The sequence below is a fragment of the Pollachius pollachius genome, assembly GCF_949987615.1.
Source record: "Pollachius pollachius genome assembly, chromosome: 6".
In the NCBI taxonomy this organism is placed as follows: Eukaryota; Metazoa; Chordata; class Actinopteri; order Gadiformes; family Gadidae; genus Pollachius; species Pollachius pollachius.
Window position 1 is genome coordinate 15,429,265 of NC_136939.1, and position 25,350 is coordinate 15,454,614.

The window sequence follows — 25,350 nt, forward strand, 5'->3', positions numbered from 1 at the left end:
CGTAGGCAGACATATCATCTCTGTTATAAGTTAAGTTATCCTTTATTTATCCCTTTTTAGGGGGAAAATCTTCTCTGCTTTTGACCCATCCGGGTAGCCAGTGAACACATACACACAGGGGTCCACACACACGGGGGCCCACCGGCACTCCCGGAGCAGTGGGCTGCCGCGGTGCAGCGCCCGGGTAGCAGGTAGGGGTTTCAGGTGCCTTGCTCAAGGGCACCTCATCTGTGGAGGCTTGGGATTCATGTCATAATTATGTCTGTTTTATATCAATGAAATGAATAACTTGATCTCACTGCCTTATATCTTATATAACTGAAATGTTTAAGATGTCAATTCTTTATGCTGTAATCTACTGAAAATCCGGAGAAAGAGGATAATTGTATGTTCAGTTAATGGGGAACTGGCATGGAGGACACAGGAGGTGCCTTTTTCCTAGGCCCAATACATGCGTGTTGTGATTGGTCAGCGCATGTAGGAGGAATCCACACATTTTGGGAACATGATGGGAACACAATGGGAACACAATGATGAAGCCTGATTCCAGAACGGGACATCTTTGCAAACCAACTCAGGTTTTGTTGTTACATGTTTACAATTGATAATAAAGTCTTTATCTTTCAAACTTTGGCTTTCTCTATCTCTCTTATTTTGTCAAAGTATTGTGTTTAACAGTGAGTAGCTCATGGGTTGTGTTGTGTTTTCTCAGTCTTCATCCAAGGACAATAAAGACTGCTAATGTGCTGCTAATGTGTGTATTGAGAGAGAAGCAGGGAGAAAAAGAGAGCAACAAAAAAGAATGAGCAAACACAGTTTGACATAATTACATTGGTGGTGGAGATCAATAATCACATTGCAAATAATAGACTAAGACCCCAAGTGTAAACCATGAATGCAAATATAGAAAGGAGTAGGAGGTGGGACTGATTTAGGCTATGAATGGCTGCCTAATGGAGGGTGCAACTGATTTTTATGAATATCTGAGTCATTTACTCTTTAGTCTGTGTAGTTATTATTTGTTTACTGTTCATTGTAATCATGCATTCATCAGATAGCTTACACTTGTAAATCTTCATTCATAATCAATCTTAAACCTTCTGTTCACGGAATGAAACAGCACCCCTGCAAAACAGATCACATTTCCAGTCTCTTTTTATGAGGGCCGTTTTCCTTTCATGAACAGGACAATAAAGATAAGGAGGATTGTCAGTAAAGATAGAGGGAATGACATGTCGCTACTTTTGATAGCTTTAACCAAACCTTCTTATTCCATCCCCCTTGTTTTTCCTCTATTCTTCTCCTCCCAGTCTGTTCCCAGTTTGCCAAGGGCGTGTATGCCATCATGGGCCTGTACGACCAGCGGACGGTCAACATGCTCATGTCCTTCTGTGGCTCTCTGCATGTGTGCTTCGTGACGCCCTCCTTCCCCATCCACACCAACAACCAGTTCATGCTGCAGCTCCGGCCCCAGCTGCAGGAGCCCCTCATGGCCCTGGTGGACCACTTCAGCTGGACCCGCTTCGTCTACATGTACAGCTCCGACTCAGGTGAGCAACGGCCCTGGGCAAAAACACTTCATTGAAGTGTACCTAGTAATATTCCATATTCTTGAATGATTAATGTACTAAAAGTGCTATTTTTGATCTACTAGCAATGCATTTAATAGGCTAATGATATCTCATTACTGCTACTTATAAGATTTCGGCTTATTTCTAAGCTGTTCGTATAGACTAGGCGTTGTGTCTTTTTTCGTCATATTAGTAATTCTTGAAGTGGAAATCAAGGCAGCTTGATAGGTTGGACCACAGGATCGAAATTATGGTTTATTCGAGGATGTAATATAGCAAGGTACAGACTTAGGTTGATTAATCAATAGTGTAGGTGGGTGAAGAGCAGTCTCCAGACATGCTCCTTGGCTGGCGATCCCTCTTCTCACCGAACCAAAGGATTGGGGATTATTGTACATAAGAAAACGTGAATAACAAAAGAACAGAAGCAGTCTCTCCCTTGATAAGGTATATGGCCCTGGCTTTGTCCCAGACGGCCTGGGACTGTCCATTTGGTTCGTCCTTGTAGAGACATAAAGAAATGGAGGATTGTTGGAAATAACACCTGGTAGCAACCGAGAAATGCGAGGCACTGGCCTGTCCCCACACTAAGAAATGTAAACACAGAGAGACACTAAAATACACCAACATTCTAACATTTTTTTCAGACAACTTAACACAAACTGAAAGATACTTTCGAAAGATTTAGGTAATATTCCATCCTAATTTACATCGATATCAACAGCAATTAAAATTTAATTTCAAAATACTTTCAGTCTGAACATATTTGGAATAAAGTGTATTTTTAAAAAGAACAGCATTATAGACGGAAAAACAGATAAATAATTACCTAAGTACACTTGACACCCAGCATAAAACAACAGATATCATGACACGTCGGGTACAGAACAATGACCATGGACGCAGCACTTTTTAGGAATGAGACAGCAAGCAAGAACATGTTGATGAAACAGAACCAAGTCACAAAGCAGGCAGACATGCAAAGAGTTACGTGATGAGGTGTATAGTTAAAAGTTTTTTCTGGTTCAAAGTTTCTAGTAGGAACACAATTATTTTACAGATTTTGGTTGTTGTTTATGGCTTATTTTCAAATTCAATTTTATATTGTTTTCTCGATATTCTCACCCATCTGAGCTTCCTTATTAATAAGTAAAATCAAGATATACCAAAAAATGTCAATGAATCTGTACAAGACTTATCGGTTTAATAACAAACCTCCAAATTGCGATTAATCAGCTGGATCCTTGGTGCCTCTAGGGGAAAAAAGATAGGAACAACACACTGAAAGACTGAGTGAAAAGTCCTTAAAAAGTATTATATGATTCTCACATTTACCATTATGAGACTTCTGACAGGAATCACTCATGTCGTGGATTTAATCAACATTGCATAAAATAATTTAGTTTGGCGGTATGGATCCACTTTTTTCTTGTGCTCCCTGCTATAGGTTTTAAAGCGTGACATAAAGATATCAGATACAGAATACCAACAGTATACCATCGTTTGACAACAGGGAGCACTATACAATCCCACATGGGTTACATCAGCAAATTGGGAATGATATATGCAATACAGAGCAGAACCAAACCAAACCCGCCTATCAGTGTACGTGTCCCACTGACATAAGTACTCAGACTCTTTACACAGTGCTTATTTGAAGCACCTTTGGCAGCAATTACAGCCATGAGATTTCTTCGGTATGACTCGACAATCTTTGCACAACTGGATTTGGGGATTTTTTGTCATTCTTCTCTGCAGATCCTCTCCAGCTGTCTGATTGGACGGGGACTGTAAATGTTCAGATAACTAAAAGGTGCACGGATTAAAACCTAAGAACGGAATCAACAAAGTAGGCTTGCTGCCGTAGTTGGTGCTACCGATGTAACACGGTGTTCAGGCATACACTGAACATATGACCTGCCGCCCAACAGTCATTTTCCTTTTTTGGTTTGAGAACTAAAACCAATTTAGTGCATGTTTGCATATAAACAGCCATGTTCATCAAATAAAAAGAACAACAATTTAGTCACGTTTAGTATACGTTGATGATGATATTTATACACATATTTAGAATTTGAAAATACCTTTGTAAATGCATTTTATTAAAAAACCTAACCTTGTGTTTAGTTCTAGAGTGTGTTGATTGTTCTGGCATGCCCTTAATACGGGTGCTTAGACGTGTTGAGCACACTGCATATCCAAACAGCTTTTCAAATCGAAAAACACAAGCAATTAATGAGAAACATAAATGCAGAAATCCCAACACAAAGGCAAAAGCCATCACACAATTTCAAAATTCACAACCCAATTGCAAAATCTACAACACAACACAATTTAGCATCAATAGATTTCGACAACGAAAGGGTCCAACTTTCATTGCTGAGGGATATTATTATAGTGCATTCCACATTTAGAGATTCCTTGTGTAGCCTGACATATTATAAGAATTATAATTGCATCAAAGGAACTAGACTGACTGCACATCAGTGAGATGTCCTGTGATGTTTATCTCAGGATAGTCCCATCTAACTCCTACTCGTGGCTGTTTCTAGGTTAAACAGCTTGAAGGTAAACGGTACAATCATCTCCAATCATATTGGACTCTATCCGAATTTTAACAACAGTTACCAGGAAAATACAATAAACCAAACAGTGATATTGTGACCAAATGGTGCTACATAATCATTCTTCTTCCAAACAAATTTTCCTAAACATAAAATATGAAGTAGCTACAGAGTTCAAAAGGAATGTAGCGCTACATAGCTCTACATTAACCCTACCTACTGTTTGAGCTGACAATAACCTATAAAATCTGCTCACTAGAATATTCTTAATATAATATATGTAACTTAATATAGGACAAAGATAACTATGTGATTACCTTTAGTGAACACTGAATTTGAATAAACATGTAATATCGCCAATAACGACGATTCTAGGGCATGTAAATTCAAATGCTTAAATTCTATGCTAGGACATGCCGGAAACTCGACCAAACAGGTCGCAGTAGTTGAATGCACACTCAACTACTGTCAGTAGCTCACTGTGTGGAATTATACATGTTCCCCATTACCTATAAGTCAAATTCAAATTCTGCAATTCAGCTCCACACAAAGCAGTTCATGTGAATAGAAACCAGCAATAGTTATGCATTTTCTCATAATATGACATAGCATAAGATGTGCTATTTATGTGATATCTTAGATATCTTTCAATTAAAATGAGTTTATTTGAAAAAAAAAAAATCATGAACTGGTCACGTTGCACATTAAACACATAAACAGGTTTGCCTTCATTGACCTGGCAACATTAAAACACATTCTGAAATATATACGAATCAATCGGATAGAGCAGAGAATGGCATACTACACAGCATGGATCAATAGAAATTACGGGATTGAATTGCAGATTCCTTCTTATTTTCAAATTGCCCTCTCTCCCTAACATTACCTTGGCTCCATGTAACCAAATGTATTCCTTTTTTAACCAAAAGTATTGGAAGCCTGTATAAATGAACCAGAACTCCTTCTATGAACTGTCTGAGACTGGCAACACTACCGCTAGTTTCCGGCTTACAACGACAGCGTCAGCGTGTTGACCAGCGTGGCTGTGGAGAGTTCACACGCTGGGGCTAAGCAGCTAATCTCCGTGAAGGAACACGACGTGAGCAAGACTCTGTTGAGAGTGAATACACAGAGACCTGCTGGACCGGACAGCATATCTGGGCGATTGCTTGAGTCCTGTGCCATCCAGCGAGTTCCTGTGGTCACCACCATATTCAACCTCTCTCTGGCAACATCTGTTTCAAAAGATCCAAAATTTTCACTGTTCCCAAGATCAACTCTCCGGCATGCCTGAATGACTACTGAACGACCAGGGGCCCTAACATCAGCGGCCATGAAGGTCTTTGAGAGGCTGATTAAGGACTACATCAAATCCTCCCTCCCTCCGACCTTAGACCCACTGCAGTTCGCATACAGACCAAACTGATCTACAGATGATGCGGTCTCCCAGGTCCTCCACACTACTCTCTCTTACCTGGACAGTCAAAACGGGGACTATGTGAGATTGCTGTTTATTGACTACAGCTCAGCATTCGACCCAATATTCCCCACTAGACTGGCGGATAAGCTGAAAGGACTAGGATTGAACACACCCCCTTGTGCCTAGATCCTGGACTTCCGGACAGGCCAGAGGGGGGGATGAGAAACCCCTCCAGCTCACTCATCCTGATCTTTGGGTCTCCCATGGGCTGCTTCCAGAGCCCCCACCTCTACTTCCTGCCCACCCATGATTGTGTGCAGTGACAATTCTATCATCATGTTAGCGGACGATATAGTCATGGTTGGCCTGATCTCAAATAACAACCAGACAGCCCACCTGGACAAGGTGGAGGGCCTGCCAGGAGAAAAACCTCTTCCTGAAAGTTTCCAAGACCAAGGAGATGATTGTGAACTTCAAGAGGATAGTACTACAACAACAACCTAAGTCGTATGCAACGCTGCAATTAATTGGACTGCTGTGGACAGGGTGAGCAGCTTCAAATATCTGGGAGTTCAGGTTTCAGAAGACCTGACCTGGACTACCCACATCAACACACTGGTGGGAAAAGCAAGGCAGCTGATGAAATACAAAGACGCCCAGATGATTATTCAGTCCTTCTATTCTGGGGCTGTGGAGAGCATTACTTAATTTTGCAAGTGGAAGATTTAATATCTTCCACTTTGGGAACCAACATTTCGTTGCCCTTTCATTCTGATGTTTTGAACGAGAGGTTAAAGTTAGACTTAGGTTTTTCGCATACATGCTACACGCTGAGCAGAGACCAATGTGACGACTCCTCTGGGTAGGGGTTTGTTAGACAAGGGCTTAGGTTTGATTTAATAGGGATGTTAATCTAGATAGCTGAGTTAAATGCACAGTGGAACACCACGGAGAACAGCATATGAGTGCAATGTGGAAAGAAGCTCCAAAAAACACTTACTTTGAGTGAAAGCGTTTTTGTTTCTTTCTTTCTCAAGTATATTTATGAAACCCCAGTTGAGCAGAATGCAGTCCAACAAAATACCAAACTGGGACCAACCGGCCCGGAGCAGCATATTTGATGACACCTGTTACACCCCAGGGGGTCTGTGTCTTTCTCTCTGACTATAGCTGTGTTGGATGATGGACTCCATCAAATCATATGATCTTAAAACCTCTATCTGGGAACCCATATCCATATCCAACACAATTATGCTTAACAATCCCTCACCCTCTCTCTCTCTCTCTCTGTCAGTGTAATGGTTCAGCTCCTTTACATTACTGCCAAGAACACATTAACTGATTGCACTGAAAGCATTGTGGGCACTGCCAGACACTTTTCACACTTGTATTCTCTGGCAGACTTTGCCTTCGGGGGAGTTTTAATATGCCACGCAATACAAAAGAATGGCACCTCAACATGGAGTTGAATCACTGGGGATCATGCATCGTAGATACACATCAGAGGGAGATCAGCAGCCAAATTAAAAGCTTTCCCCTTTTTCAGAACCTGGCTCACAAAAGCATCTCACGTGCACATAAACGAAATAAATAGATCATAAATAGATAATGTATAAAAAAAATGATCATTAATATTTGTATTATACCATATGGTATGTATATGGCATGGTGTGTGTGTGGGTGTGTGTGTGACGGGGGGGGGGGGGGCGTGTGTGTGTGTGTGTGTGTGTGTGTTTGTGTATGTGTGTGTGTGTGTGTGTTTGTGTATGTGTGTGTGTGTGTGTGTGTGTGTGTGTGTGTGTGTGTGTGTGGGGGGGGGGGGGGGCATTGATTGAACAGGGCCAAACTGAATGTGCTGGCTGGCCTCATTAGGCTGCCTGCGGCCGTGCTGCTGTACAGTACACAAGGGATTTGACGTGCGGTTGGGGAGACATCTGGCTGGGGACGGACAGAGAAGGGAGTAATAGGCTTGAAATAGGCTGTCACTGATGGGGCTATCTTTTCTCCTCTTCTCTCTCCTGTATTCCCTTCTTCTCCCCTTTCCTCCTCTCCGCTCGTCTCCTCCCTCTCCTCTCTCCTCCTCCCTCTCCTCTCTCCTCTTGTCTCCTCTCATCCCTTCTCATCCTTGCCTATTATCTCATCTGCTCAATAAAGTCCTCTCTGGAAACAGAAAGTTGAGTGCCTATTTTCCGCCTGAGTGGTCATATAAAGGCTTACAACACCCTTTTGCCACCAACCTTTGGAAATGTGTATGTGCATGTGTACGGGATGTGTGTGTGTGAAAAATATGAATAAATAATATAATATAAGGCTGTTTTATCTTCTATAATTGAGAGTATAATAAATCCTAAACAAAACAGAATAAATTGGAAACGGCAAGCATACATATATATATATATATATATATACCAGTGAAACAATACGTTTGTAGCCTTTCTGCAGGGATTATATGTGTATTTATTTATCTGGGCACAGAGACTCAGGTGTGCCTTGTTGCTTAGCACAGTCGCTCTGAGTGGACTAGAAGTTGTTCTATAAAACGTGTGTGTTTTCTTCAGTTGAATCAGTTGAGTATTTTCAATAACATAAAAAATGGATTGCAACCTCTCAAAGGCAACAGGAACAGATCAGGCGTATCAATACATAACGGTGCAATCTTAATAACAGTGGAGTTCGGCATGTTTTACACTGTAACCCATAGCATGTTTATCATCGTATTAGCCAAGAACCATTCAAATGTAGTGCATTGAGATCCGTCTGAAAGGTCATTTGCAGACCATGCAACTGAATGCTTGGGAAGACCCCCAATCAACAATGTCTGCCTTAGTACGGTGCGATCTGTTCTGGTGCTGCTTCTTAATCAAGCGCATTCATGATAGATTTGAAATCCTTCATAGCTGCAGTCATTTCGCTATGTTTCTTCCTCAAGTCTGAGCGATGAACTGAAACATCAGAGATATGTATAAAAGCTCCTTAAGCTGACAGCTAATAAGAGTTTCACGTATTTATTGCCATTGGTCAAAGCTTTGAAATTACTCGCTTATTTAGAAAATAATTGTGAAGTATTGTTTTTGCCAATGCTGATATTGGTGGCATTTATACACAATGAATATATATATATAAACGTATTGTATTCCATTGAGTGGATTATAGTTGCACGTCTCCCTATTAAGGGAAATGTATGCAATGATCCAGTTGACTGTAGTTTTAAGTCTTAGACCCTACTGGTTTTATTACATGTAGTACGAAGTCAGAAACTATGTTTGCGTAATCGGTTAGTTAATTATAAGCAATTCCTTGATGCTTACCTCGAATTAAAGGTCTAACAAAAACAACCTACAAAATAAACACTTTCGATATCAAATTTGTTACCCAGCATGCAATGCTCTTGTTGCCCAGTTGTGCAACTGTTACAGTTGGCGAGTGTTTCTGAGGGCAGCGTGGAGAGCCCCTGGAGACAGATAGAGGCTGAGAAGCCAACGGCTTTAGCCCTAATTCTCCCTAAGAGCTCTGTTGGGAATGAACTGTGAGGCTGAGTGGTATACTGGACCCGACTGTTCGCTGAAGACACAGCTGTGTGTGCGTGCATGTGTGGGCATGTGTGTGTGTGTGTGTGTGCGCGTGACTGTGTGTGTGTGTGTGTTTGTGTGCGTGTGTGCATGTGTGTGTTTGCCAGAATTTCTGTGCTACCCGAACGTCGCCTCCACATACTTCTCCTTGCCTCTCTGCTCCTCTTTTTTCCCTCGCTCTCCTCTCTGTGCTCCCCACCGTGTAACTGTGTTGGTGTGTTAATACCTAATGACATGCGCACTGAATGTTTATGCAAATGAGATGCAGAGGAGGGAGCGGATTAGTGTCTATATTTATAAAACTCTCTTTCTGTTGGACGTCCGTAACACAGTACTGAGCCCTCACTTCTACTCTTGCTCATGTCCCATTATCCCTCTCTCTCTCTCACACACACACACACACACACACATTGATGGGACAAAGAATATGATGCTCTCAAACACACTAGACACATAAAGTTGTGAATATGTTAATATTGCAGAGTGGATGTTGATCTCAAGTGATCAGCTACAGACCCGCCTTGGCCTCGTTCAACCTTTATCTCCATGGAAAAATAGAACGAGCAACGGTCTGAACTAGATTTACAACTATTAGCACTCCTTCCAATTTAATATCATTACACAGGGACACACAGAACACCAAAGCAGATCCTCGAACTGGGCAATGCCATAGGGTGCTCATTGTGTAGAGGTGACCCTGCCACTTTAGATGTTGGGACATGTTTAACAGAGTCTCTCTCTCTCTCTCTCTCTCTCTCTCTCTCTCTCTCTCTCTCACTCTCTTACTCTGTTGCAACCTTTTTTCTCTATTTATCTTTTTCTCGCTCACTTAACTTGTTTGCTTTTGACAAAGACAAAGCACAATAGAGTAGAAATAGTTGTGTGTCAAAGTCTGTCTTTGCAACTGTTGTCTGGTGTGTGTGTGTGTGTGTGTGTGTGTGTGTGTGTGTGTGTGTGTGTGTGTGTGTGTGTGTGTGTGTTTTGAGATGAAGGACAATTGATCTGCATCTTGAATGCATTTTGAAAGTGTTTGTCTCTGCATTTTTAGTTGCATGGTGGGAAGAGAGTGTGCTTGCTTGCATGTGTGTATCTGAGAGGGAGAGAGGGTGATAGAGAGTGTGAGAGAGATAGAGAGAGAGAGAGAAAGAGAGTGCGAGAGAGTGTGAGAGTGTGTCTGTATCTACAAAGTAGTAAAAGATCTTACACCTTTGAAGTTCATGTTTTTTTGTTTAACTTTCTGCAAGGGAAAAACTTACTTTCTCTCCTGTCCTTCCTAACCCAGTGTGGGTTATATCCCTTTGAAGTCAGTTTGAATTTTGCTGACCTGTATAAAAACTCATGTTTTTCATGTTTTTTTGTGTGTGCATGTGTTTTTTGTGCATTTCCTAATTATCTGTTTTAACCACATCTGATAAATGAGAGAAAGAAAAGATAGAATGGAGAGCAGAGAGTGTGTGAATCAGCAAGTATTGCAGCCAGAAGTACAACAGTGTACAGATCGTCTGTCCCTCTTGCGTATCCCCATGTCACAATGTCATTAGTGAAAGACCGAGATAAAAGGGAAGGGAGGCATGATTTGGGACAGCGGAAAAATGTGTGCACAGATAATTTGCATAATTGCCTTTATAATTATTTGTTGTTGTTTATTTGCTTTTTAGTTTGCACGCCACGTCCTGATTCTGTAAAGTTGTCTGGTTTATTATTTTAGCAATATTTCAGCCCGGTATCATCGATACTGCCGTTCTCTTCCCTGGCCTCAATATTTTGGAGGATGCGACCATATTGTTTTGAATGGTGGAATAAAGCTTTTTGGGAAATTGTCAAGACCTATAAAAACCTTTGGAAATGTCTCATGCTGTGTGAGCACCCACATTGTGGCTTGTTAGTAAAACCGTCCTGTGTGAGCGAAGAAATCACTGGCTCTGGCCAAACAGAATGACATATTAGGATGTGAATGTGAGTTAAGCAAACTTGCACTGTCACTTATATTCTACAGTGTCTGCCTGGCTTAAGTCATATTCAAGAGGAATTCACAAACTATTTATAGCTAGATCAAGGGACATTCAAACTCAACATCAATCCCAGATGAACACAGAGAAGACCAGGAGTGGTACAACTTGCAGTTGTTCTGGTCTATGGCCTTTATTTGACTATCAGATATAATGATATTTTAGAACTTCTGATACCTACTCATGACTTAAAAATACCATGTTGCTGACCCATTTAAAGAAAACACCTTTGACCTCACTCAATTCAAATTGTTCTGCTGAATACAGACAGACTGGCAGACGGAAGGACAGACAAACAGATACACGTGGCTATATCCTGACAAAAGTTATAGCAACTTTGACACTGATGGACAGTAATGACTTAATACAGCACTAAATCTGTGTGTATGTGTGTGTGTGTGTGTGTGTGTGTGTGTGTTTCTGTGTGTGTGTGTGTGTGTGTGTGTGTCTGTTGGCCACTGTGCTTGCATTATCTCCTTCCTGTCTCTGTGCCCTTACGCTTGCGTTCCCTCTCTATGCTGCTGCGTATCTGTTCTGTGTCTATGTGTCTTTCTGTCCCTTTGTCTGGCTTCTCTTTCCTTCTTTGCATCCTATCTGTATCTCTTTGTCTGTCTGTCTTTCTATTTTCCATCGGCCTGTCTCTCTTGTCTGTCTTGCTGCCTGCCCATCTGTCTCCTGTCCATCCATCTCTCTCCCTTTGTTTATCTCTGTTGTGCTGCATGCCTTTTTCCATCCGTCTGTCTGTCTGTCCGTCTGCCTCCCAGGTCTGTCCGTCCTCCAGAAGATCTTGGACACTGCGGCGGAGCGCAGCTGGCAGGTGACCTCGGTGAACCTGGACACGCTGACGGAGGCGGCCTTCGTAAAGCTGCTGCAGGACCTGGAGTACAAGAAGGACTACCACGTGGTGCTCCACTGTGAGCTGGAGAGACTCAACTCCATCCTCAACCTGGTAGGACCACCGCGTTGGCAGCACACGCTCACACTGGTGGGGAGGCTGATGATGAGGATGAAGATGAGGATATTGTTGATGAGGATGTTGAGGATGGTGATGGTGACTGGGATGATGATGTTGGTAATGATGATGATGATGATGATGATGATGAGGATGATGATGATGATGATGATGATATGAATTCAATTTATTTTGACCGTGAACAGGAAACTAGAAGACTTTGGTATCAGTAACGTCCTGATCTCCATTTGTTTTTCTTTTATAACAGACACATATATTGGTAGATGCTATTTTCTTTACCTGACATGTTTCGATGGATATACTTCCGTCTTCATCAGTAGTGTGATGCGTTCTTATCAGCTGATGTTAAACATGTCAGGTAAAGAAAATAACATCTACCAATATATGTGTCTGTGATTAAAGAAAACTATAAATATTTATCTCAAGTGTAGACACAATGAATGTATTACAACTATTAACCAATCACATTTGAACAGACTTTGGTTGTTTTTTAAAAAATCCTGTCGTAGACGTCATCCATCAACTCCAACTCCATTCTTGTGTCTCAAGTAGATTGCCGCATGGAAGATGAAGTCTTGGACTTTATATCCTTCATATATTTATACGAGTTTTTCTTGAGCCGACTGGCTATGTGATGCTTGTGTGAGCTTGTGCATAGGGCATTATAAAATAAGATATGCAGATAGCAGGCAATCGGCTCATGAAACCCAAACCCTCTCTGCTGCTGCTGCATACTGGGATAGAGAAAAGAGGATTTGGACCACCTGGTTCCCCCTAACCCACCCACAATAACCCCCGTCCACCCCCCAGCCGGGGTTGGCTTCCTGCAGCGGTCTATTAGAGACTCTGTGTCAGAGGGAACTGCTAGCCACTGCTTTGGCCAGCTTTTCCAAAGACTTCCACAGACACAGAATACAATAGAGCCCTTTTACACACGGAATGGGCGATGGCAACAAACACAACATTGTGTTTGTAGATCCCACATCGCTCCAGCATCTCTAATGTGGTTATTTAATCACCTGGCTCAAATAAGGGATTTTCTAAATGCATTTGAAAATCATCTATGGAGCAACACAGGAATTTATTCCCATTCAAAAGAAATAGAAGTGTATGGATGTTATATTTACCTCTTGATGATTACATCGTGATCAGCCAAGCTTGTTTAACTGTCCGTTGTCCAGAAGCAATCTCCATATTAGAAGGTACCCGTATCCCAGCCATCTCTACTCTTAACTTTCTCATCATCCTCTTTGTGGTCCTTTCCCATCCACGCTGTTCCATCTTTATTGCAATTTTTTTCTTTTTAAACTTCTCTCCCTTTCATGCAAACCCATCAAACCACAATTGCTTTCCTCTCCACCGTCCATGAACTCTTTCTCTATGGAAACCCCAGCTCCCTAGTCATAATCAATCTTTTATTTTCCAGAGCCCTTTCCCTTCTGTAGGCTGCCTCCCTCACCCATTTAGGAAATCTCTTCCTCTCTTTTCCTCCCTCCGTTTCTTTCTTTAGTCATGGTAAAGATGGAAGACGGAAGACGAGCAATTAATTCCTCAAAGAGGACGAAAGCCTTTCCACTAATTTGGTGTTTGGAAGGACACACACATGCACACCAAGATACGCACACCATGACACACCCTCAAACAAAGAGACACGTGCTCAGGCAATGCATTAGGCAGCAATGCAGTCGTTTGTAAATGGTTGGTTTTCATCATCATTACAGGCCTCTGACAAATACAAATACTTAACGGCCACATACTTCATTTCAACCCTGTCTGTCTCTCTCTCTCTCTCTCTCTCTCTGTCTCTCTCTCTCTCGCTCTCTCTCTCTTGCGCACGCGCTCTATTAGATTGCAGCTCAGAAGAGGACTCTGAAAAACTACCATTATATACTTGTCAATCTGGTGAGTTGTGTGTGTGTGTGTGTGTGTGTGTGTGTGTGTGTGTGTGTGTGTGTGTGTGTGTGTGTGTGTGTGTGTGTGTGTGTTTGCATGTGCTTGGATAAATGTGTGTGTGTGTGCTTTGATGAATGTGTGTGTGTGTGTGTGGGTTGGATGAACGTGTGTGTGTGAGTCTTCTAAGCGGTTAAGTATATTTGATCTCCTGCTGAGTTTGTAAATTACAATTTCCTGTGAGGCAAATGTCAAGTGTATGAGTGTTTAATATGTGTGTGTGTGTGTGTGTGTATGTGTGTGTGTGTGGGTGCATGCGCATGATGTTTGATATCAGCGCACATGCGTGAGTGTGTGTTGGAGAGATGTCGTTTACTCCCAGGGGTTCTCTATATTACTTTCTGATAACCTCTATAATAAAAGTGCGTGTGTGTGTGTGTGCGTGTGCGTGTGTGTGTGTGTGTGTGTTTCTACGTGTGTGTGTTTGTGTGTGTATGTGTGTGTGTGTGTATGTGTCTACGTGTGTGTATGTGTGTGCTATACAGGGCTTCCAGGACCTGAACTTCACAGCCTTCCAGTCGCTGGGGGCTAACGTGACGGGCTTCCAGCTGGTGAACACCTCCGACCCGGCTGTGGAGAAGCTCAACCAAGAGTGGCTTGACTTCGACAGCAAAGACATCAAGCAGAACCGCAGGAGGCTGAAGGTGAGGGGAGACTGAACACACACACACACACACACACACAGCTGTGGATGTGCACCTCCCCAGTGAGGGCCCAGGCAGAGTTATTTAAAAGGATGTAATTATGAACCTACTATTAGAAATCCTATAAGAGTTGCCCTCATTTGCATTTCTCCCTCTTATTGGTCAGTACACAGGGGCTTTGACCTATGATGGTGTCAGCGCCATGGCGACAGCCTTCCAGAATCTTCGGAAGCAGAGGATAGATATCTCTCGGCGGGGTAACGCAGGGGAGTGCCTGGCCAATCCCCCCGCACCCTGGGGCCAGGGGATCGACATACAGAGGGCTCTGCAGCAGGTACGCGCATACACACGCACACACAACCACACACACATAGCGCTGACACTAACTATTATTAGATTTATGGATTCATCTGTAGTTGATTAAAGGTGTGATATGCAAGAAACTTGTTTCAAAGGGGACATATTGTGAAAAAAACACTTTTCCTGGGATTTGGGGTGTTGTTTTTGGGTCTGTGGTGCTCCCACATTCATACAAACTTTGAAAAAAGTCTGTACATGATCTTTTGAGTGAGATATGCATTTCTGAAAGTACAGTTACCAAACGAGCGAGTCAGTTTCGGCGCCCCCTCCTACGTAGGAAGGACTTCCGTAGGACTTCTGCCGAAGCTTCGGCGGCAGTCCAAAGGAGGAGACATGGAGGAGAAAGGGATTGTACTCCGGGAGGTGAGCTGCCGGACTGCCGCCGAGTTCCCCCCGCCGGCTTCGGCAGCAGTCAACGGCAGTCTGGCAGCTCTGGCGGGGGGAGCTCGGCGGCAGTCCGGCAGCTCACCTCCCGGAGTACAATCCCTTTCTCCTCCATGTCGAGGTTCATTGACTTCAGAGAGTCAAGGCAAAAGCTCCTTTCCCCCCAATTCTTCTCAACCATGGCCGAGATATCCCCCACTACGAGTCTTTACTTGTTGTGGAAGTACCAGAGACGTCAGACGCGGTCTTTATGATTCATAATATCATCCAAGGCGCACATAGCTTTTGGCTGTGATGTAAGATTTAATATTATATAAATACCTATATATTATATAATATTATTATTATTATTATGTTGTATTATATTATATAGATATAGAGATCCAGGAGTCCGCAAAAGGCAACAATCCCTTTGCCTCCATGCTGTGGTTCAGTCTGACAGCTCATTGGTCAATGGGCAGCAGCTCATTTGCATTAAAGCTACAGACACCAGCAACAGAGCATTCTGAAGGGACTGAAACAGAGGGGGATAGTGGTAGGCAAGATTATTTTTTCCTAAAAGCTATTTCCAGCAAACAGCTTCAAAAACATGTTTTCTGGAACTCATATCCTATGTTTACTTGTTAGGAAATATGTCTCCTTTAACATATCTTAAAACAACTAAACCTGTTTTATGCATTACATTTTCTTGTGTACTTACATTATCCTAAATGTTTCCAACCATTACTCACCTCAGAGATATATGTACTATATACATGTTAACATCCTGGGAAAAAAGGCGTCATCCGCCTTTTAGCTCCTAACGTCTGGGAAATACGGGAAACACAGAGAGTGAGGAAGAAAGTTGACGAGCTAGATAGCTATCCACTCCATCCACTCTGTTGTTTTTTCATTTCTATTACTCTTATTGCTCACTCTCACTGATGGATCACGATTATTCAGTGCAGTTGGCCTCTGTTACCAAAGCTTTTCATGGAAAGCGCAAACATACGGGTGAATCAAAACCCAAGAAGATTATCTGATGAGAGGAGAGATACGAGAGTAAACATTGGTGCGGCATTCCCAAGATGGAGAGCCTCGTCAGCCAGGACCACGGAGGGACGCCAACTTTGCATGTGTTCTACTCGGCATGTGTGCTACTTTTTCTAACGAAGATAAGATGAGTGATTTTGCTAATAGTAATTATAACAGTGCTTCCATGAACCCAGTGTGCTGGCCATTGGGGTCTGGGTATTGGTCATTCTGCAATCTCCTGTCGTGCCGCCTGCTGATGCCGTCCCTCATGCTCTGAACACAGTTCTTCCTGTGGCCACACCGCTTGCTCTTCCTGTCTTCCTTACTTTTTTGGAGACCTGTTAAAGGGTTGTTTCAATACGTGTACCAACTTTGACAACTTGTGAGTTGTTCCAAGGTGAACTCTATTATAAAAAACTGCGTGTTCAGCACCTGCAACAGTGGTCATTGGACATTGACGCCTCTGACGTAATTATTTTAGCTATCATCACAAAATGTCCATATTACCTAAGGGGATGTCCTTTAGGTACCCACTGGGGTTCTCTAAAGCTGACTTGTGATGGATGGAACAATGCGGGCTCATTTGCATACTCATATTGGTCATAAATCGGCCATAAATCTTCCAATAAACGTGTGAAAGAAGCATGTGTAGTTTGGGTCATTTGGGTTTATGGTTCAGTTTTTCTGATTTTTTTCAAGGATTTAAAAACTTTCAAGGTACATCAAAATTAATCTTGACAGATCTGATGTGTCCTTTAGGCATAAAGATGCAGCATGTCAAATACCCAGATACCAAGTTTCAGATTTTTTTATAAAATGGGATAGGGGGAATGGCCCTTTAGGTTTTGCAACAAATTATACTGCCCCCATAACGCTACCAAACTTCTTGGAGACCTCTGTACTTCTGGTGTACATATATGTATTTAATAGTAGCTATATTAAATATAAATGTACATTATATGAATAAACTATAGGTTTTCATTAAATCCACACAGCATGTTGTTTTTTACATAGTTCTCAAAACAAAATCCTGTTTATCCTCAGCTTCAAAGGAGCTGAACTGTTTAAATTATATTAAAGAAAAACATAACAGGCTTTGAGAAGGTCCTCCAGGAACAAACACACACAGGAGGGGGGTCTTTCATATGTGTGACTGTAACTTGTGAATGTGTTACAGGTGCGTCTGGAAGGCCTCACAGGCCACGTCCAATTCGATGAGCGAGGCCATCGTTCCAACTTCACCTTGACAGTGATGGAGCTCAGCCACACTGGGCCCATAAAGGTACCTTATGGAGTCACAACGTATTCCGACTGAATTAAATGAATCCAAAACGGGCTCACCGTTCACAGCATGCCACTTTTTATCCAAGTAAGAGGGAGCCACAATTGTTGTGTTCCCTTTTTCGTATCCTTTTAACCAGCATCTGACCTATCCGGCTATTGAAACAAACAGCATAGTATGGGGTCTCTGGGGACCACCGTAGTGGTAGAGTAGGAGAGCACCTCTAACCGCCCCCGGTGTACTCTCTGGACCCCTCACTAGCCGGCACTGTGCTAACCATGGGTTGTTGTCGTTGTTGTTGTTGTTTGGGTGTACACAGGTCGGTTACTGGAACGAGAACGAGAAATATGTCAACACTGTAGTCTACGTTCCAGTAGTGGAGGAATTCTACGGTCTGCAGAATAAAACCTATGTGGTTACTACTATACTGGTAGGTCCCCAAGCCCAGCTGCACTACACACATGCTACAGTCTGCATTGCACACTTTAAATATATACATACATACATACATACATACATACATACATACATACATACATACATACATACATACATACATACATACATACATACATACATACATACATACACACACACATACATACATACATACATACATACATACATACATACATACATACATACATACATAAACACATACACACATACATACACACATACATACACACATACATACATACACACAGTTAAAGCGGAAGCCTTAAACAGTCCGTTTCTTCCACACAACTTACGTGAAATTGCAGATTTTCTTTTTCAATAGTTATTCCAATAAAACATGTGTTTTAACCAATTAGACAGTCTCTAATTGGAAGAAATTTAATGTCTTCGTCGCTACAGCCCTATTTTAAATTTTTTAATGGTGATGAATGGCCACTATTACATTATTTGGGGAGTACGCTATAATAGGCTATATATTTTTTTATTTCATATTTTTATTATAGGCATTTGTGTCATCCCCTGCCTAACTACCGTGACCCCCAAAACTGTGATTTGAGCCTATGTATGTACTATGTATATATGTATATGTACACATACACATGGTTCAAACTTAGATTTCTTAGCTCTTGTGGCGAAAGGAATTTGCATAGAAGCTGATCTCGGATCTCTCGGTTGATCGCTCTGTGGGCGGAGGGGGGTGTCACTATTCCTCATACAATCCATCATTTGATTTCCAACTGGAGACAAATGTTCCAGTGGGGTCGCATCGTCGAGCCGCACCGTGCCGGGTCTAAACCCTCACACTGATCCCACCCTCCCATTCACCACCGCGCCCCACCCACTGCAGGAGCCCCCGTACGTGATGCTGAAGAAGAACCACGAGCAGCTGGTGGGGAACGACCGCTACGAGGGCTACTGCGTGGAGCTGGCCTCGGAGATCGCCAAGCACGTGGGCTTCAACTACCGCCTGGAGCTGGTGGGCGACGGCAAGTACGGCTCCAGGGACGCCGAATCCAAGATGTGGAACGGCATGGTGGGGGAGCTGGTGTACGGGGTACGCAAACACGTCCACAACCACAACAAAAACAACAACAACTACAACAACAAAAGACGTTCTGTGGTGTTGTTATGGATGCCGTTTATGTTGAGAGTTTCCTTCCTAAAAGGGGGGCTACAGGGGTTAGAATAATCAAAGACACATACCCAAGAATGTAGTCCCATGAGGAGTGTGTTGGTGGTGGTGTTTGGGTGCGTGTGTGTTTCTAGTGGTGTTTGGGTGTGTGTGTGTGTGTGTGTTGTTGGTGGTGATGGTGCTGATATTGTCCTTGGGGCTCGTACAGGGCTTGTTGTTGTCCGGGTTATGAATAGATTGCGGTTGCTAGTAAGAGTCTCAAAATGATCCAACATGAGAGCAGCGACAGAGACTCGTCTCCTGGGAGGAGGATTATGGAGGGATGGATGGAGGAGGGAGACAAGAACAGAAAGGGAGGGGATGGGGCCGTAAGTAATCATATAACTTTTTTCTTAGAGACAGACGGGCAACAGATGTGTTAGATAGATGGGTGAAAGACAGATTGATGGGGAGATGAAAGAGGAAAAGAGATAAGAAGATAGTGATAGTGAGATGGTTAAAGAGAGAGAGAGGGAGAGAGAGAGAGAGAGAGAGAGAGAGAGGGAGAGAGAGAGAGTGGGGGAGAGAGAGAGGAGCTGGGTTGTATTCTACTGGAGGGAAGTGTAAGTGTATCACTTCTTTGCGGTCTAGTCCCTGGGTTACACTGTGAGTTTAACACTTTTTGGACTTGTTTTGCCCCTGGGTAGCACTGGGATCTAACACACGCCTCCCTTGAAGACTGAGGGGGAAGACGTGACAGCTGGCTGTGAAAGAACCTAACAGACTCTCAATTGAATATGACGTATAAAAACATTTTAAAGTGATTGAAGTCACACGTTGTAACAATTTCTCTCTGTTGCATGTCTCTATTTATTCATTTATTCATGCATGTATTTATTTGTCTGCTCTCTCTCTCTCCCCTTCTCTGCATGTGTCCATCTCTACCTCTCTCGACCCTCGGCAGAAAGCCGATGTGGCGGTGGCTCCCCTGACCATCACCCTGGTGCGTGAGGAGATGATAGACTTCACCAAGCCCTTCATGTCCCTGGGCATCTCCATCATGATCAAGAAGCCCACCAAGTCCAAGCCGGGGGTCTTCTCCTTCCTGGACCCGCTGGCCTACGAGATCTGGATGTGCATCGTGTTTGCGTACATCGGAGTCAGTGTGGTGCTGTTCCTGGTATGTGTTTGTGTGTGTGTGTGTGTGTGTGTGTGTGTGTGTGTGTCTGCACGTGTGTATCTGTGATAGTTTCAGAAAAGAAGTTTGCCAAATAGGGTCATTTTCATCTTTAGTGTCTGGGAAGGCATCTAGTTAAAAAAGGTTAAATCATTTCCACATAAATAATCCTTAAAGGAACAGGTGAGGTTTGAGAGTTGAGAGCACAGATATGTGCGGAAGAGAACTGAAACTAAACACCCCTACAATGTCCCCTCCCTTCTCTACCTACCTATGTTTCTCCACCATTTAGCATCGCATTTCACGTACCTGTGATTGACAGGCAAGATGGATTCCCTTTACCAATCAGGGAAGAGTGGCCCTGATCATTCAAAAAAGAGCCGGGAGCAGTATAACATCTTAATTATCTATGACAGAGGCAGCCACCAACACCTGGAAACAATGCAGCATGTGATTTTGGCTCAGTGATTTTGAAGCAAATTTCATTTGAATAATAACTCTAAACCAAACCTACAGAGCCTTTAGGTTATATATTATATATTACTGATTTATAATTCAGATTTGTTTGGATGAAAGTCAAAAGGAAGAGAAAGAAAAATCCATCATGGCCGAAACAAATAGCTTTTTCAAATAGATTCCAAACATTATTTCCATTTGATTTCCTGACCAAGTTCGTTCTGATCCTGCCGTTATCGTAAATAGTAAATCGTCTCTGATGGCGTCCCTGGTGACCTCCCTTGTAACTGTGAAACAGGTCAGTCGTTTCAGTCCATACGAGTGGAAGGGCGAAGACGAAGATGATGAAGACGAGCAGCAAGCTGGAGCCAGCCCCTCTTCCCGACATGCCGCTAACAACTCCTCCTCAGAACACGGACAATCGCATGGTAGAGATTGGATCATTTATTGATCATTTATTGATCCATCACACTAAGGCTTCATGGCCACCACACGCAATGCACAGTTTATGTACAATTATGTAAAGAATGGCGATTTATAACTAAATTAAAAACCTAAAAACACAAACCCTACACACTTCTTTTTTCTGTAGGTCTAATTTAATGTGTTTATTTATATTCTGTGAATTACTGATAATGTGACCTATGTTGCATGCATACATATATATACTGTCGGAACACCTTTTCTTGTGTCTAACTATTGTGAAATAATTTACATCATAGGTATTTAAATTAGGTGGTCATTTTTGAGCTAGTTATTAGCAGTTAATTCAACCATGAAACTAATTATTCTTCTACTGTTCCTGTTGTTTATGTGCTGTTGTTGGTACTGTTAGGGATTGTCTGACCCAGCTATTCTCCTTCCCTCCCATAGGCTACTCCCAGTCCCAGGCACAGCCCCAGACCAACGGGCAGAACCAGCAAAAGGAGAAGGAGGCAGGAGAATACACCAATGAGTTTGGGATCTTCAACTCTCTCTGGTTCTCCCTTGGGGCCTTCATGCAGCAGGGCTGCGACATCTCCCCCAGGTACCACTGGCATAAGAGAACCAAACCTTAGCAGCACCTGTACAAAGGGCTGGGTGATTATTCAAATGTTGATCGCAATTTTGATTTTAGCGTCAAACGCTCACAAAACTGAAATAATCGAGTTTTCGATTATTATTATTATTATTTATTTTTTTTATTAAATGTTTTACAGAAAGTGCAAACAGGTGGATATATATCTGTACATCATTTTAGATTTGAACATTTTCTTTTCAAACATTTTGTATATTTCTTTAAGGCAAAATTTCAAAGTTCTGTGTTTTTTGGAAGAAACATGCTGAATAATTACATCATGTTTTCAAACAAAAAAATTATTGTTTGAATAATTGTGATTTCAATATTAACCAAAGTAATCGTGATTAGGATTTTTTTCATAATCGAGCAGCCCTACCTGTACAATGGTTTGCATTAGTGACTACCTCTCAAGGTTACATGCATGCTGTGCATAACTTCTTATTGGAATATATTTTGTCACCTGCTGATTAAGCATTGATGCGACATACCATTTTCTCTGCCTATTGCAAGTGAATTGAAGGTGCGTTTACAGGGATGCCCGGCAGTCCTGCCCCAGAATGAAGAAACATGAAAGACATACATGAAATACATTTCAAACATAAAACATTTTTTTAAAGGCGGACTCGGGGTGAAGGTTGCCGCTCCTTTGTTGTATGAAACATTCTTTGTAAGTATTCCACATTGAATTGAGAAACCATGCCTTTAGCGCGAGCGTGCAAAACCGAGGGGTAGCGTGGAGGGGTAGGGGGTGTATTGGGACAGGGCTTTATTCTGTAAGATGTACCTTGATAGTATAGCTCCTGATTCTTTAGTCCTGATAATATATCTGCTGACAGTAGTGTCATGATAGTATATCTCCTGATGCTTCAGTCCTGATCATATAGTCTTGATAGTTTAGTCTTAATAGTATAGTGCCTGATAAGAGATATACTATCAGGAGCTATACTAATAGTATAGTCCTGATAGTAAAGTCCTGATAGTATAGTCCTGATACAATAGTCCTGATAGTATAGACCTGATACTATAGTCCTGATAGTATAGTCCTGATACTATAGTCCTGATAGTATAGACCTGATAGTATAGTCATGATACTATAGTCCTGATAGTATAGTCCTGATAGTATAGTCCTGATACTATAGTCCTGATACTATAGTCCTGATAATATAGTCCTGATAGTATAGACCTGATAGTATAGTCCTGATGGTATAGTCCTGATACTATAGTCCTGATAGTATAGACCTGATAGTATAGTCCTGATAGTATAGTCCTGATAGTGTTGTCCTGATAGTATAGTCCTGATAGTATAGTCCTGATAGTGTTGTCCTGATAGTATAGACCTGATAGTATAGTCCTGATAGTATAGTCCTGATACTATAGTCCTGATAGTATAGACCTGATAGTATAGTCCTGATAGTATAGTCCTGATAGTGTTGTCCTGATAGTATAGACCTGATAGTATAGTCCTGATAGTATAGTCCTGATAGTATAGTCCTGATAGTATAGTCCTGATAGTGTTGTCCTGATAGTATAGTCCTGATAGTGTTGTCCTGATAGTATAGTCCTGATAGTGTTGTCCTGATGGTATAGACCTGATAGTATAGTCCTGATAGTATAGACCTGATAGTATAGTCCTGATAGTATAGTCCTGATAGTGTTGTCCTGATAGTATAGTCCTGATAGTGTTGTCCTGATAGTATAGTCCTGGTAGTATAGTCCTGATAGTGTTGTCCTGATAGTATAGTCCTGATAGTGTTGTCCTGATATTATAGTCCTGATAGTGTTGTCCTGATAGTATAGTCCTGATAGTATAGTCCTGATAGTGTTGTCCTGATAATATAGTCCTGATAGAGTTGTCCTGGTAGTATTGTCCTGATAGTATAGTCCTGATAGAGTTGTCCTGGTAGTATTGTCCTGGTAGTATAGTCCTGATAGTGTTGTCCTGATAGTATAGTCCTGGTAGTATAGTCCTGATAGTATTGTCCTGATAATATAGTCCTGATAGTGTTGTCCTGATAGTATAGTCCTGATAGTGTTGTCCTGGTAGTATTGTCCTGGTAGTATAGTCCTGACAGTGTCGTCCTGGTACTATAGTGCCTGACAGAATAGCTTTGTCTCTCTACGCTTGAATGAATATACCAAGGAGTACACAAATGCACCAAGGCCAGAGAGAAATGCAAATGGTTCTTAAAACTGCCCAACTATATGTATCATTTGTGTTTATTATTTGAGGAATTAATAAACTTTTCTTCATTCTCAACCAAGTTATGCAAATGTTTTTCAGAGTAGTTACAAAAAAGGGAGCCATACCAACACATTTTAGAGTTCAAAGCAAACCCTTTCTGCTGAAAAAACTTCACATTATTTTTTTTATATTTGGCAGTAGGATTGCCTACAAAATGCACATCTGTTGGACAATTCCTTTTTCCTATTCTTACACATTTAATTAAACACAACATTTGATAAACATATCCATGTACCTATAAGCATATATTTATTCCTTATTCTCACATGTATTTTCTGTACAAATAAAATGTCCTACCATTAATAACACTATTGGGGCATGATCTACTTTGAAAAAGTGTACCACACAAAGCTAGCCACAGATGTTAGGAAGTTCATCCAATAGAGAGGTGTCCACATATCACACAATCTTCTTTCCTGCTATAATGTTTTCTGTGGCTGACTTTGGGACTGCAGTTTCATCCTGTCATTTAAATACAAGAATGTAATGCAAGAAGGTCAAAAAGGAACTGATTTCTTAAGGGTTTCCCTATGATAAATAATGGGGAGGGGGGCGGGGCTATATGCACCTGTATTAATGCAGTAGTCTTTCAGTAGGTGCCTTACACACGCATAAAAGGCAGCAGTCCTATAGCACTGCTGCTTTCATTAGACGGCCACCAGACTAGATCAAAAGTTTCCTCTCAAAGCCTCTGAGGTCCCCAGAGATCCTCCTGTCAGAGGCGAGAGCTGGGGTGGCCGCTACTGAACACAGCAGCGCACTGTCACAGCCAGAGAGATGAGGCCCTTGTGTATTCATGTATGGGGTGAGTTTAAGGCTATGATTGTTGGCCGCTATCGTGAATGTTTAATTACGTGTGTGTGTGTGTGTGTGTGTGTGTGTGTGTGTGTGTGTGTGTGTGTGTGTGTGTGTGTGTGTGTGTCTGTGAGTGTGAGAGAGCCCATATGTGGTTGTGAGAGCATGTGTGTTTGTGTGTCTGCGTGTGTGTGTGTGCGTATGTGTGTGTGTGTGTGTGTGTGTGAGAGAGCCAATGTGTAGTTGTGAGAGAGCGTATGTGTGTGTGTCTGTCTGTGTGCGTATGTGTGTGTGTGTGTGTGTGTGTGTG

The 25,350-nt window shown here is 42.1% G+C and overlaps 1 protein-coding gene across 1 annotated transcript in view; it reads left to right on the forward strand.

The window, feature by feature from the left end:
• Nucleotides 1–1,360: 1,360 nt before the first annotated feature.
• LOC307077266 (glutamate receptor 1-like) overlaps nucleotides 1,361–25,350 on the forward strand; it is a gene marked incomplete at its 3' end in the record, with an annotated part of 41,395 nt that continues 17,405 nt past the window's right edge. The window contains exons 1-11 of the mRNA XM_079738614.1: nucleotides 1,361–1,550; nucleotides 11,898–12,082; nucleotides 13,955–14,008; nucleotides 14,542–14,700; nucleotides 14,867–15,034; nucleotides 17,636–17,740; nucleotides 18,060–18,170; nucleotides 19,047–19,253; nucleotides 20,275–20,490; nucleotides 21,242–21,371; nucleotides 21,817–21,970. Of these exons, the coding sequence (XP_079594740.1) occupies nucleotides 1,376–1,550; nucleotides 11,898–12,082; nucleotides 13,955–14,008; nucleotides 14,542–14,700; nucleotides 14,867–15,034; nucleotides 17,636–17,740; nucleotides 18,060–18,170; nucleotides 19,047–19,253; nucleotides 20,275–20,490; nucleotides 21,242–21,371; nucleotides 21,817–21,970 (1,664 nt within the window). The 5' untranslated portion in view covers nucleotides 1,361–1,375. The remainder of the gene's footprint in view (nucleotides 1,551–11,897; nucleotides 12,083–13,954; nucleotides 14,009–14,541; nucleotides 14,701–14,866; nucleotides 15,035–17,635; nucleotides 17,741–18,059; nucleotides 18,171–19,046; nucleotides 19,254–20,274; nucleotides 20,491–21,241; nucleotides 21,372–21,816; nucleotides 21,971–25,350) is intronic.